This window comes from Lottia gigantea, assembly GCF_000327385.1.
Source record: "Lottia gigantea unplaced genomic scaffold LOTGIsca_62, whole genome shotgun sequence".
Lineage (NCBI taxonomy): Eukaryota > Metazoa > Mollusca > Gastropoda > Lottiidae > Lottia > Lottia gigantea.
Window position 1 is genome coordinate 5,529 of NW_008710115.1, and position 14,496 is coordinate 20,024.

Genomic DNA, 14,496 nt, shown 5'->3' on the forward strand with positions numbered 1-14,496 from the left:
TCGTTAAAGCCACATTGTGCGAGACTGCTTTTCATCTTCACTAGTCAGAAACTTGTGAAATAGATTTCATTTCTTCTCTATAAAAGTATTAGTATATTATTGTATTCAGTGTATTAAAATGATTACACAGGTCTCGGTGGAAATTAGAATACTCTCACTTTTAACATTTTAAAGTGTACATACAAATATTACAATAACAAACTTATAAAAAACAAGATTTTAAATAATTCACCTGTCACTGATACTATACTGTATATTCATGTATGTAGTATCTATGTATGTTATGAACTTGTGAATAAATATTGTAAAGAGAAAAAAAAAAAAAAAAAAAAAAAAAGCGCACTTGCCTGTCAACTTTGGGGTCCCGGGTTCGAGTCCCTGTCGAAGCTTTTTCAAAAATTCTTTTTTTGCTAAGTCTAACAGCGTCTCCTCTACCATTTTAAGTATACCAAAGTGGTTTGTGAAAGCTAGCATGGGCTGGCCAGAGCTGAAACCAAATCGTCCACTTTTATTAACCCCTTTGGGCCCACTGGGGTAACAATTGTTCCGGGCCCATTTAAACCCCCGTGTTATTCTTTTATCCGGACCATTTGGTGTGGAGAAGATGCGCAACGAAGTGCTCTTTCATTTCATATGCGGAAACCATAGCTTGGAACGAGCTTTAACTCTTTCCTGAGCTAACCCTAATTGATTTCCCAAAACTAGGGTTAACCCTAGGGTTAAGCTAGGGTTAACCCCAGGTCTGGGCGGCCCAGTGGGCTGCGCACTTGCCTGTCAACTTTGGGGTCCCGGGTTCGAGTCCCTGTCGAAGCTTTTTCAAAAATTCTTTTTTTGCTAAGTCTAACAGCGTCTCCTCTACCATTTTAAGTATACCAAAGTGGTTTGTGAAAGCTAGCATGGGCTGGCCAGAGCTGAAACCAAATCGTCCACTTTTATTAACCCCTTTGGGCCCACTGGGGTAACAATTGTTCCGGGCCCATTTAAACCCCCGTGTTATTCTTTTATCCGGACCATTTGGTGTGGAGAAGATGCGCAACGAAGTGCTCTTTCATTTCATATGCGGAAACCATAGCTTGGAACGAGCTTTAACCCTTTCCTGAGCTAACCCTAATTGATTTCCCAAAACTAGGGTTAACCCTAGGGTTAAGCTAGGGTTAACCCCAGGTCTGGGCGGCCCAGTGGGCTGCGCACTTGCCTGTCAACTTTGGGGTCCCGGGTTCGAGTCCCTGTCGAAGATGTTTCAAAAATTCTTTTTTTGCTAAGTCTAACAGCGTCTCCTCTACCATTTTAAGTATACCAAAGTGGTTTGTGAAAGCTAGCATGGGCTGGCCAGAGCTGAAACCAAATCGTCCACTTTTATTAACCCCTTTGGGCCCACTGGGGTAACAATTGTTCCGGGCCCATTTAAACCTCCGTGTTATTCTTTTATCCGGACCATTTGGTGTGGAGAAGATGCGCAACGAAGTGCTCTTTCATTTCATATGCGGAAACCATAGCTTGGAACGAGCTTTAACCCTTTCCTGAGCTAACCCTAATTGATTTCCCAAAACTAGGGTTAACCCTAGGGTTAAGCTAGGGTTAACCCCAGGTCTGGGCGGCCCAGTGGGCTGCGCACTTGCCTGTCAACTTTGGGGTGCTGCACAGTGGGTTAAACCCCTGTGTTATTCTCTTATCCGGACCATTTTGTGTTGAGAAGATGCGCAACGAAGTGCTCTTTCATTTCATATGCGGAAACCATAGCTTGGAACGAGCTTTGACCCTTTCCTGGGCTAATCCTAATTGATTTTCCAAAACTTTGGTATACTTAAAATGGTAGAAGAGACGCTGTTAGACTTAGCAAAAAAAAATTTGAAAAAGCTTCGACAGGGACTCGAACCCGGGGCCCCAAAGTTGCCAGGCAAGAGCGCAGCCCACTGGGCCGCCGAGACCCTAAGGTTAACCCTAGTTTTGAAAAATCAATTAGGTTTCGGGGAAGGGAGGGTTTGATTCTCCCAAATGTACAGGCCTAGGGTGGAGCAGACACTTTATTTAGAAATTAGGATTAAGGGTCTTGATATTGGGTTTTCTTCTGTTCTTATTCTGATCTGAAATTAGAAAAAATAACTCGCCCGATGGGCGAGAAGTATAGTATCTGTTATGTACTGATTGTTTTTAATTTACTATGAACAATATTATCATTGAAGTTCTTATTTTTTGAATATGCAACTATCATTTTCTGCTTATAGACAAGGGGGAATTTCTCTTGAAGGCTCTTATAGTGGGCATGAACTATCTTGCATGCTCGATTGCTGGTTGTATTAAACGGGACAACAAAGGGTACTATGCCTACATTATGATGAATATTTAGTCCTATAGGTCTTGCTGTATTCAATGTCTCAATTCAATGGGCTTCCCTAGATTGACGGAATTTGGTAGTTTTATCTTCGGGCAAGTCAATTTCTATACGCTCAATTGGGATTAGGACGAGATCGTCTATTGAATGGTCGTCGAGGTTGAAATGATTAGAAACAGGCTTGTCTTTCTTTAATTTGATGTCTGACCTATGAGCATTAAAGCGAGTTCGTAAATTATTCTTAGTTTCTCCTACATATTGTTTGGGGCATTTCTTGCATGAAATTAAATATATTACATTCGAATGTTCACATGTTAGATGTTCCTGGATCGGGTACCTTTTATTCGTAGAGTTGCTTACAAAATAATGAGTTTCTGATATAAAGGGACATGTTTTGCATCTACTGGACAAACATTGAGCACTTCTTAAACCTGGAGGTACTTCGGCATAAAGTCTGTTTTTAGCTGCTATCTGTGCTAAGGTGGAATTTTTTATGTTTCGTAAAAATCGTTTAGAGTACCCACGCTCTTTCAGTTTTGAGAAAACAATCGTACAGGCTTGGTTGAAATCAGACGATCTTGTACAAATTCGATGAAATCGTATAACTTGTGACTTAATTATACCAGAAAAGGTATGTTTTGGGTGAAAGGAGCTCTTGTGCAAGAGTTGATGAGTATCAGTTTCTTTGAAATACACTTTAATATCCAGTTTATTTGTTTCTGCTATGGAATCTCCCTTAAAGACTGTGGTATCGAGAAAGTCTATGCTTTTGTCACTCACGTTTGCGGTTAGTTTGATAGAAGGATGGTGGTTGTTGAGAATTCCCAAAACTGTTCGATAGAATAAGTCCAAACCATAAAAATGTCATCCAAAAAGCGTCCGTAAAAAAGTGGGTCAAATGGACAGAGGGGCAACACCTCACGTTCCCACTCTGCCATGAAAAGGTTTGCGTACGAAGGGGCGAATCGTTTGCCCATTGCTGTCCCTGAAGTTTGTAAATATGTTTTACCATTAAATGTGAAATCGTTTCGACTAAGACATATCTCTAAAAGCTGTAGAATTGCATCGTCGGGTCTGTTTGGATCTGGGTTTCTATTAAAAGCTTTACGAACTGCCGTTAAACCAGTAGTGTTATCGATATTGGTATACATAGAAGAAACGTCGATAGAAATTAAAATAGCATTAGAGGGAACTCGAAATTTTTTATTTTATTGACAAAATCGGTTGTGTCTTTAAGGTAGGCGCGATGTTGACATGCTAGAGGTAGTAAGAAATGATCAATGTATTCTGACACTGCATATGACTCACTACCACAGTCAGATATAATCGGGCGGCCTTTAGGGATTTTATTCGAGATAAATCACTCCTTGGTTGGATTCTTATGGATTTTAGGCAAAGTGTACCAACGTCTCTCGCGACAATCAGGTTTGGCAGACAGATAGTCATATTGTTTCTGTTTGAGATAACTAGTTTTGATTAAATCGGCAAGAATATTGTTAATCATGTTAGCAGTTTCTTTGAAAATTGGTTTCGGTAAAATGGCATAATGTTTAGGATTATTCAGTTGATTCTCTGCTTCTGAAATGAATCGTCCCTATTCAGAATGACACAACATGAACCTTTGTCACTCTTTTTAATAACAATGCTATCGTCTTTCTTAAGTAAGTTTAACGCTTCACGTTCCACTCGTGTGAGATTAGGCTTTTCGTGTGTTATGGAAAGGTTCGCTGTTTGGCTATTCATACTCGCAAATGCTTTCAATATTTCAGGATGGATGGCGGCCTGAGGGGGTGTCCACGTGGATTTAGGAATAAACATTGTTCTAGCAACACGTGGGGGTGGTTTCGAAAAAAATATGTGCAGCTAAGATTTCGTTGAAATCGTTCAATGGATGGTCGGAGATAAATCAAGTTAGCTATCTTTGCTAGCTAGCTATCCACGGTCTAAGATTGAATGCTGAAGGGGTGTGAGAATTTTACGGCTCAAGTTAACTACAGTTTGGCCTAGCGGTGGCCTCTCAGTATTTTTATCCCCAGTAATTAGTTTAAAGACTTACTCGATGCTTAAAGCTGGTGTATCCAAAACAAATAAATGCTGTTTGCTGTTTCTGGAGACCAATGAAGATTATCAACTGGTTCGAATTCTTCTTCGTAGGGTGGTAATATTGTTGCGCTGTTGATACTGGACTCCATCATCATGTTGTTGAGAGTGCTGAGGTTCTGTTGTGCTTTCTTCGAGATTTTATTTGAAATGGGTATACATGTGAAGAGGATCTTGGAGTTTGGAAAGGTTTTGTTGGCTGTGGCGATTAATTTCTGGGCTTGGTTAAAGGAGGTCTTTGGTAGCTGATCACGGTTGTTGAGGCCTACATGAAGAATAATAACTCGATGCTTGAAGCTGGTGTATCCAAAACAAATAAATGCTGTTTGCTGTTTCTGGAGACCAATGAAGATTATCAACTGGTTCGAATTCTTCTTCGTAGGGTGGTAATATTGTTGCGCTGTTGATACTGGACTCCATCATCATGTTGTTGAGAGTGCTGAGGTTCTGTTGTGCTTTCGAGATTTTATTTGAAATGGGTATACATGTGAAGAGGATCTTGGATTTTGGAAAGGTTTTGTTGGCTGTGGCGATTAATTTCTGGGCTTGGTTAAAGGAGGTCTTTGGTAACTGATCACGGTTGTTGAGTCCTACATGAAGAATAATGGTAGTAGGTTTGGGATCATGGTCGTATGATTCCAGGATTGACTGTATGTGATGCATTTGGGCACCGGGGTAAGAATGTATTTCAGTGTCTGAACTGGTTTTAGTAATTCGATTCAGGTTAGATGATCCAATAATTAAGGTAGATTTCTTTAGAGTGGGTAGCTTCCATAATGATTTGTCCTTGGTTTGGTGATAATACGGTTTAGTAGAGGATATAATGGTCGTCGACGGTGTGATTGGTACTGGTTTGGTAGTTGTTAGAATTGTAGCATTGGGAACGGACTGGGATCTGGTTCGAGGGGCGGAAGGTCTGGATACACGTCTCGACTTGGATGGAGACTGAGGGATGGTTTGCTGGTCCAAAAACGCACAGAAGGAAGAAAGGTTGGCGGATCCTGGATCACGTGGTGAAGATTCAGATGGTGTGGAAGGGGAAGACGAGTCTGAAAGTGAAAAGAGAAGGGGAGTGCCCTCTCTACGAGAGTGTTTACTTATGTCTGCTGGACTAGGAGTAGGTGAACTTCGGGCTCGTTTAGGGGTTTGGTTCGGCAGCGTCGTGGCTCTAGATGGTGCAGGTGTAGTGTCCATTTCAGTTGGTAGAGATATGGTTACTCTGGTTTTTGTTTCGTTGATTGTTTGGTAGAACTTGGTGATTACAGCTTGAGTGAGACGTTTCCCATAGGAGCGACGGGCCCAGGACAGGGCATGAGAAACGATGCGGTCGATAAAGACTTGGTACGAATGATGGTCAGCTTCTCTTGAAGTGTGGTTTGGTAATGGTCGATCAGGACCTGTGTAACCTTAGAGAGCCATGTCCGATTGAGGGATCTAATATTTGCGTCAACAGCTGATGTTTTCATTGCTGGACGGATAAAACTATCCAACTCAGAGACTTTGCGTTTGAAGGTAAACGCTGGTTGGCCTTGTTGTGGAAGGGTAAGGATTGCCAAATGATGGAGGCACTGCAAAACTTGGAAGAACACCTTCACAAAGGGTTCTTCCTCCTTATGAGTGGGGACTGGTTGGCGTCGGTGGGCTGGTAGTCGTTTCTGTTGTTGGTCAGGTCGATGATTGGTTGGTAGGTGTTGTGTGTAGGTCGGCGATGGGGTGGGATATAGCTGGATGGGTTGGTTGGTGGTCGGCGATTCGTAGGTGGTAGAGGTCGATGGAAGACAGGGCCGTTGTAGGGTACGTGATATTGGTTTGGTTGACGATTAGGCTTCTTGCCAGTGGTTGTTGTAGTTGGGGAGCATAATGAAAATAACTTGAGGTTAGAAAGGGAATGTACAGCGGATGTAACAGGAGGAAACTGTATATGCTAGCGTGAAAATGTGGGGATCAAATTATGCAAATAAGTCAAACTGGGTTTGGGAATATATAAAGTAAGATAAAAGTTATGATGAAAAATGCAAAAATATATATTTAGGTGATAAATAACGCTAACAATGTTGTGAAAAAATTATAACAAGTAAAACAAAAACTTACGCAATTGACACGAACCGGTTTTCGAAATATTATCCTTTTTCAAGTGTCGAGGAATGGTTATGGTTATGTAAATTTGCGATTTATATAGTAGTCAGTTAATACAGGTTTTTGATTTTCTAAAAATTATTGAGTAAATCGTGTCATATCTTTGATCAGTTGAGGATTAGGATTATTTTTGATTTCTTAATTAGTTGAGTCATATCTTTGATCAATTGAGGATTATAGAAATATTGGATTAGATTTTGATTATATCTGAGTAATTATTCAAGAGGATTAGATTATCTCAGAGTACAATTTACATAAATGAACAGAAATCAAGAATATAAAATAAATAAACATGAGAAATATTTGATAAAATAAGTGGGATTAGTGAATTATAAATTGATTAGAACTAACTTTGAATTTTGATTATACCCGAGTAGTAATTTAAATGGATGGATTATCTCGGAGTATAATTTACACGAAAGAAAAACATAAATAATGGCAATTAAATTTACTTGGTAAGATTAAAAGATTAATGCAAATTTTGTTGAAGAAAGTTTGTTATATGCACGAGAAACAAATGTCAAAATCCTAACATATACAATATATACAAAAAAATTAAAATATATAAATATAAGATGAAATAAATTATACCAAAGTCAAAATAAATTGTCTGATCTGGCCTGGCACGGACAGTATTAGATTTCGGGGAAGGGAGGGTTTGATTCTCCCAAATGTACAGGCCTAGGGTGGAGCAGACACTTTATTTAGAAATTAGGATTAAGGGTCTTGATATTGGCTTTTTTTCTGTTCTTATTCTGATCTGAAATTAGAAAAAATAGCTCGCCCGATGGGCGAGAAGTATAGTATCTGTTATGTACTGATTGTTTTTAATTTACTATGAACAATATTATCATTTAAGTTCTTATTTTTTGAATATGCAACTATCATTTTCTGCTTATAGACATGGGGGAATTTCTCTTGAAGGCTCTGATAGTGGGCATGAACTATCTTGCTTGCTCGATTGCTGGTTGTATTAAACGGGACAACAAAGGGTGCTATGCCTACATTATGATGAATATTTAGTCCTATAGGTCTTGCTGTATTCAATGTCTCAATCCAATGGGCTTCCCTAGATTGACGGAATTTGGTAGTTTCATCTTCGGGCAAGTCAATTTCTATACGCTCAATTGGGATTAGGACGAGATCGTCTATTGAATGGTCGTCGAGGTTGAAATGATTAGAAACAGGCTTGTCTTTCTTTAATTTGATGTCTGACCTATGAGCATTAAAGCGAGTTCGTAAATTATTCTTAGTTTCTCCTACATATTGCTTGGGGCATTTCTTGCATGAAATTAAATATATTACATTCGAATGTTCACATGTTATTCGTAGAGTTGCTTACAAAATAATTAGTTTCTATATATAGTATAATAATAATTTAATATCTTTCATGCATACAAGCCTTTCGGTCAAAGTACAAAATTTATATAAATTTTTACAATAATATATAAGTTACAATAAGTTGATAAATAAATAAATATATTTAAGAAACAAAGCAAATAAATATTTGTCATGTATTTACAATAAAGTTTTATATACAATTTTCCTTCTTTTCCAAGCATAATAGATATATTTAGATACATTTATAATAGTGGATATATTTCGATTTCCTAAGATATTTACAAAATTTTGTTCATGTGAAGAACTTTTATATATATACTGCCTTAGATACTCTTCTCTTAAACTCTGATATAAATTACACTGCAGTAAAAAATGCACTTCATTTTCTTCTTCCCCTAATGTACATAGTTTACAAATATTTTCATTTAGACGTTTTGACCATTTACACTCTACAGACTTAAACAAATAACTACCACATCGAAATTTACATAAGGCATGTTTAAATTTATTTGCAATACTATAATATGATAAAAATCGTTCTGTATCTAACAAGGTCTTATATTTACAATAATTTTGAAGTCGTGAATTATTTACAATAGATGAGTTCCATTCTTGATAGCTATAATCTTTGATTCGTTGTTTGAAATTATGTTTAAATATATTTTTGTCTCCGACAAAAGTTTGCGATATCCAAACATAGCCAAAACCATGTTCAAAGAGCATAGTTTTAACATTGCTCACCCAAGATTTTCTTCCGGCGTTATCCAGACTTAACAACATATCGTAAGTTTGTTTTGGTAGTCTATGTTCTGGCATTTGTATTAGCCTAATCCAATATTTTACACATTTTAGGGAATACTGAACATAGAGAAGAGATCTCCCAATTTCTCCTAATACAGCCATATTACAAGCATATTTAGAGACTCTTAGAGTATATTTAAAATATTTAATCTGGACATTTTCGATTTTAGGACTCAATGTATAGCCCCACATTTCTGATCCATAAAGAAGTATAGGAACTAACATCTTATCAAAAATTTGAAATGCTGTATCAACAGAAATACCATTACATTTTCTTGAAATAGCCTTGATCATATTAAAAACCTTTTCTGTTTGTGTTATTTGTGTTTCTTTTGATTTCGTCCAACTTAATACAGGTGAAAAAACTACACCGAGATATTTGTAATATGATACAGTTTCTAATTCTATATTTCTGTATTTCCACTTTTCGTAATTACGAAGAGGGCCATCGTTTCGAAATACTATTATTTTTGTTTTTGTCGTGTTTATAGACATGCTATATTTTGCACAAAAGTTGTCTAAACAATTTAGCTGGAGCTGCAAATTATATACTGTATCTGCTATATTACTGATATCATCGGCGAACAGTAAGGAAAACGTATTTGGGAAGTTATTTGAAAGGAATACTCCCTTACAATTTAGTGATTCTAATTCACTTACATATTGGTTTATAAATATTGAAAACAAAAGGGGACTTAACATGCACCCTTGGCGAGTTCCTGTTTTACAGTCAAAGAAGTCGGTTAAACCATCTGAGGTTAGCACAGATGATTTATTTTTCGAATAAATATTGCGTATAATGTTCAGAAAATTACCATGGATTCCAGACTTAATTAGAACTGACCAAAGGAGATCATGTTGGACGGCATCGAAGGCGGTTTTGAAATCGATGAAGAGACAATATAAACGTCCACCTTTCTTAGAATTATATTTGCTGACAAAACCTTGGAGTGTAAAGATATGATCTATGGTGGAATAGCCATTTCGGAAACCAGCCTGATTTTCACTTATAATATTGTTATTTTCACACCATAGTCGTAGTCTTTCATTAAGACTTTCATAAAGATTTTGTTAAAAGATGGCAACAAGGATATTCCCCGGAAATTACTAGCAATACAAGTATCGCCCCTTTTAAAAATTGGACATATAACAGCTTTTGCCCATTCCGTGGGAAAATTACCAGAAGTCAATATTTCGTTAAATAATTTACAGAGCACTGGAGTTAAAGTCACGTGGCCAGTTTTAAACATTTCATTGCAAAACCCATCTAAGCCCGGGGCCTTATTTATTTTTATGCCTGCAATGGCATTTGACACCTCGTTTTCAGTAATATTGGCATTTAAGTCTTCTGGCAAGTTATCATTACAATCAATACACATATAGTCATCATGTTGATATAGAACATTATACAATTCACTGTCTGTATTTGGATTTTCTATATTAAGTAGTTCACTGAAATGCGCTACCCAGTCGTCTGGATGTATACATGTATCCAATGTTGGTTTATTTAACATTGATTTCAGATTTAACCAGAAATCTTTTGGGTTTCCTAAGTTACTTTGAAGTTTTTTGTGTAAGTGTTCGCCATAATTTTCTTTTTTCTTCTGACACAGATGTTTAAAACTATTTTTTTGAGATTTATAGGAGCATAGGTCCGATTCACTTTTTGTTTTGCGGTGTTTATTAAGAAGTAGATATTTCAGTTCTTTAGAATCTTGACATGATTTGTCCCACCATGGTTCCTGTTGCAACACTTTCTTGCGGCGTGAAGAGTTTTTGAGCATTGGCTCTGCAGCCCGCCCCAGTACCATATTTAGTTTTTCTATGGATTCATCAATGTCACATGGTTTTTCACTACATAGGTCACTTAATATTTCCTGTGCGTATGGGTCCGAAATTTTACTTAGGTAGTGGGCTTTAAAGTTGTTATTCCATTGATATTTAAAACTATTTGCGAGATTTGGACACCGTTCATAGTTCTGATTACTTATTATGTTCACTCTTAGATCACATTCGATATTGAAGTGGTCGGAATCGTCAATATGACCCACTTTAAAATCTGTAATGTGTGGGAACAGGTCTGAAGAAACCGCTATATAGTCCACTACGCTACGTCCACCGTTAGTTGTACAAGTGAAGTTTCCATTTATATCGCCATTTTTCCTACCATTTAAGATATGTACACCAAATAATTTACACATGTTGATAAGTTTTCTTCCAAAATTGTTTTCTATTGCGTCTAGATTATTTCTGGGTAGTTCAAATTTGTCGACATTGTAAACATTTTCCAGCTGAGGTAAATGGTTGACCGAATCGCTCACAGCATAATCCGGTATGGTACCAGTTCTGGCGTTAAAATCTCCAGCTAGAATTAAGTTTGCGTCTGGATAGTCTGCTTGTGCCACACTACGGATATTTTCTAAAATATCCAAGGTAGATATAAGATTTCCCAAATAATAGTTTGATCCTTCTGGTGAAACATATGTAAATACGAGGATAACATTTTTATTTGCACCAAAAAAGTTTTTATCGAGTAATAGTAGAACCATATCATTTGATTCTTTAAATATTCGTTTTACACCATTTTTTATTTGATTCGAAACAAATACGATAATTCCACCATGTTTGCGTTTTGTTCTACATGTAATAAAAGTCTTATGCGACGGCAAAAATGAATTTATCTCGTTTTGTTCTTTATATACCCATGTTTCCGTTAGTCCTGCAATGTCATATTTAGATAAGATATATTGAAGGTTTTTATTGTCAGTATGTCTAAAGAAGTTCTGACAATTCCATGCTAAGATTGAAACTGTCTGTTTTGAGGAAAATTCCCTATTTATTTGCTATTCATTTGAACACGCTAAAAGATTATTTGATTGTATGTCGATACTATATTTTTGATTTTCAATGTATAATTTGTCATATCGTATGAATGATTTTTTATTTTCTGATTTGGCTTTTATCAAATGGGGAACAAGGGCTTTTCTTATCTTTCGAATCCTTTCTGTGTAGTCATGAGATGCACTTATTTGTAAATTCGATTTTTTTGATTCTTTTCTGATTTCACTCAATACTAGTTCTTTAACTTTTAATCTGGTGAACGAAACTAGCATGGGTCGGGGTCTGGTTAGATTTGTTTTTCTCGTTCCAATTCGATGCACCCGTTCAATACCAATGATTTTGTCGTCACCAGAATCTTTAATATTAAGAGCAGTTTTCAGTAGATCTCTTATTTTTACTTCACAGTCCTCCGTATTATTTTGAGATTCGTTCACCCCATAGAAAATAGCATTGTTTTGTCTTAATCTATTTTCTTTGTCATCTATCTCTGTCTGTAAATCTCTATTTACCTTTAGACACTGAATTTCTTCCCTAATTTTGACCACTTCATCTTTAATATTAAGTTCTTTCATCTCCGTTTTCAGATCTAAAACTTCACTTCTTAAAGTCGATATATCTGCTCTAAGAGAATGCATTAACGCTGTCAATTCCCCGAGACCCGGGACGCTGGGATTGTCTTCTGTATTAGATGTGGGATAAACTAGCTGGCCTGAGCTTGATAGTTGGCTTTGTCTTGTTAAAGGGCCCGGGTTTACTTCTACATCACCTGACAGTACCAATAACATAGATATAACCAAAATTGTAGAAATAGTCAGACTACCTGTTGATATAGTGTCCACCTTTGTCTTCCCTCCGGCTGCCTTGTGGGAATAAGATCCAATATCTATATCCATCCTGTACTATTTAAAGTATGTAACAGTATATAATTCCTTACAAACTTTCACAATTTCAGTATAATGTTTCTTTATGAGCTAACACAAGAGCATAATGTCGTCACACTTGATTGGGTTTCACTGAGAGCTATTTCCACGTCCGTTCACTTCAAAATCTTTAAAATAAATAAATAATTCTGATATAAAGGGACATGTTTTGCATCTACTGGACAAACATGGAGCACTTCAATTAATTAACCCCTTTGGGCCCACTGGGGTAACAATTGTTCCGGGCCCATTTAAACCCCTGTGTTATTCTTTTATCCGGACGATTTTGTGTTGAGAAGATGTGCAACGACGTGCTCTTTCATTTGATATGCGGAAACCATAGCTTGGAACGAGCTTTGACCCTTTCCCGAGCTAACCCTAATTGATTTTCCAAAACTAGGGTTAACCCTAGGGTTAAGCCAGGGTTAACCCCAGGTCTCGGCGGTCCAGTGGGCTGGTAACTTGCCTGACAATGTTGGGTTTCCGGGTTCGAGTCCCTGTCGAAGCTTTTTCAAAAAATCTCTTTTTGCTAAGTCTAACAGCGTCTCTTCTGCCATTTTGAGTATACCAAAGTGGTCTGTGAAATCTAGCATGGGCTAGCCAGAGCTGAAACAAAATAGTCCACTTTTATTAACCCCTTTGGGGAAACTGGGGTAACAATTGTTCCGGGCCCATTTAAACCCATGTGTTATTCTTTTATCCGGACCGAGCTTTAACCCTTTCCGTAGCTAAACCTAATTGATTTTCCAAAACTAGGGTTAACCAAATCGTCCACTTTTATTAACCTCTTTGGGCCCACTGGGGTAACAATTGTTCCGGGCCCATTTAAACTGACAGTCTGACAGCGTCTCTTCTACCAATTTAAGTATACTAAAGAGGTCTGTGAGAGCTAGGATGGGTGCTATGTTTAGAAATCCTGACTAATTTTTTGGTCTAGATTTGGAATAAATGTCTGAAATTGCATTTTCTTTCAGATTGTGCGAGATGATGAGAGATTTTCGGAAGATAATTCTGAAATAAGTCGTTTTGTGTGCAGTGATAGTCAAGAGGATGTTGATAAAATGTAGTGGTCTATTTTCAGTTTGACTAGTTCAAGATTTTCATGGTCATGAGATATTGAATTTTTGTTTGCTAGGCATTGGCCAAGCTTATATGGAAAGTTTTCAACGAGATTTCTAGAAAAAATTATAGAATGTTGAATTTCGAGATTAAACATGGAAACAGAAGTCAAATGAATAACCGGAGTTGGTCCATAAAAAGCTGGAATTTTGAGTAAACTCCCTCGTCCAAAAAAATTTCTTGATACAACTTTCGTTACTGGCCCTAGTTTCAATTATTGCGAATATTAACTTTCAGTCATAGCCCCAGCCGTTAAGTTTATTCACTATTTGATGAAGATGAAAGTTTGAGGATGGAAGTCAAATTCCGGAATTCTCACCGACCTTTGCCCCACTGCATTATTTCTACATGTCCTGTTTCCATTTTTGCTCATAATTTATCAACTACTCAAGGAAGCGGAACAATAAAAATACATAGCACCATATATGGCAGTAGATTTAGAATTTATTGATGATATAAGTCCTTATTTCTTATATACAGGATCTTAAACGAATACTTTTTCTTTTTCATTTTGAGGTCAGCCTCTTTATTTTCAACGAAAAAAGAATGTCACGTGTTTCTGTTAACATAGCGCATTGGATACGTAGTCTTATTTGCATAGTTATCAACCTGTGCTACGACTTCATTTCTTTTTTATGAACCTGTCTTGTGTACCCGAGTATCGAACTGTTGTGTGTTAATACAAAATAGATCATTACACAGTTAAAAATTTATTCTATCAAGTGATAATAAATAAAATCTAGACTATGAATAATTTGCCTGGCAACAAAAGCTGAAGAGATAAATTGCAGCAAAAGCATTGTATCACACGGGAAAAGTTACCCGAAAACAGAATATGGAATTGTAGGATAGCGGAAATCAAATTCAGAGAGTCTGTCATCTTCCGTTACTTCAGGTTTCGATATT

The 14,496-nt window shown here is 37.0% G+C and overlaps 1 protein-coding gene across 1 annotated transcript; it reads right to left on the reverse strand.

Moving 5' to 3' along the window:
* Nucleotides 1–8,086: 8,086 nt before the first annotated feature.
* Nucleotides 8,087–11,259, reverse strand: LOTGIDRAFT_166878 (hypothetical protein; the record flags this gene model as incomplete). Its single annotated transcript, XM_009064349.1, has 2 exons — nt 8,087–9,247; nt 10,519–11,259. 2 exons carry the CDS (start codon nt 11,257–11,259, stop codon nt 8,087–8,089), a joined length of 1,902 nt encoding a protein of 633 aa, XP_009062597.1.
* Nucleotides 11,260–14,496: the final 3,237 nt, after the last annotated feature.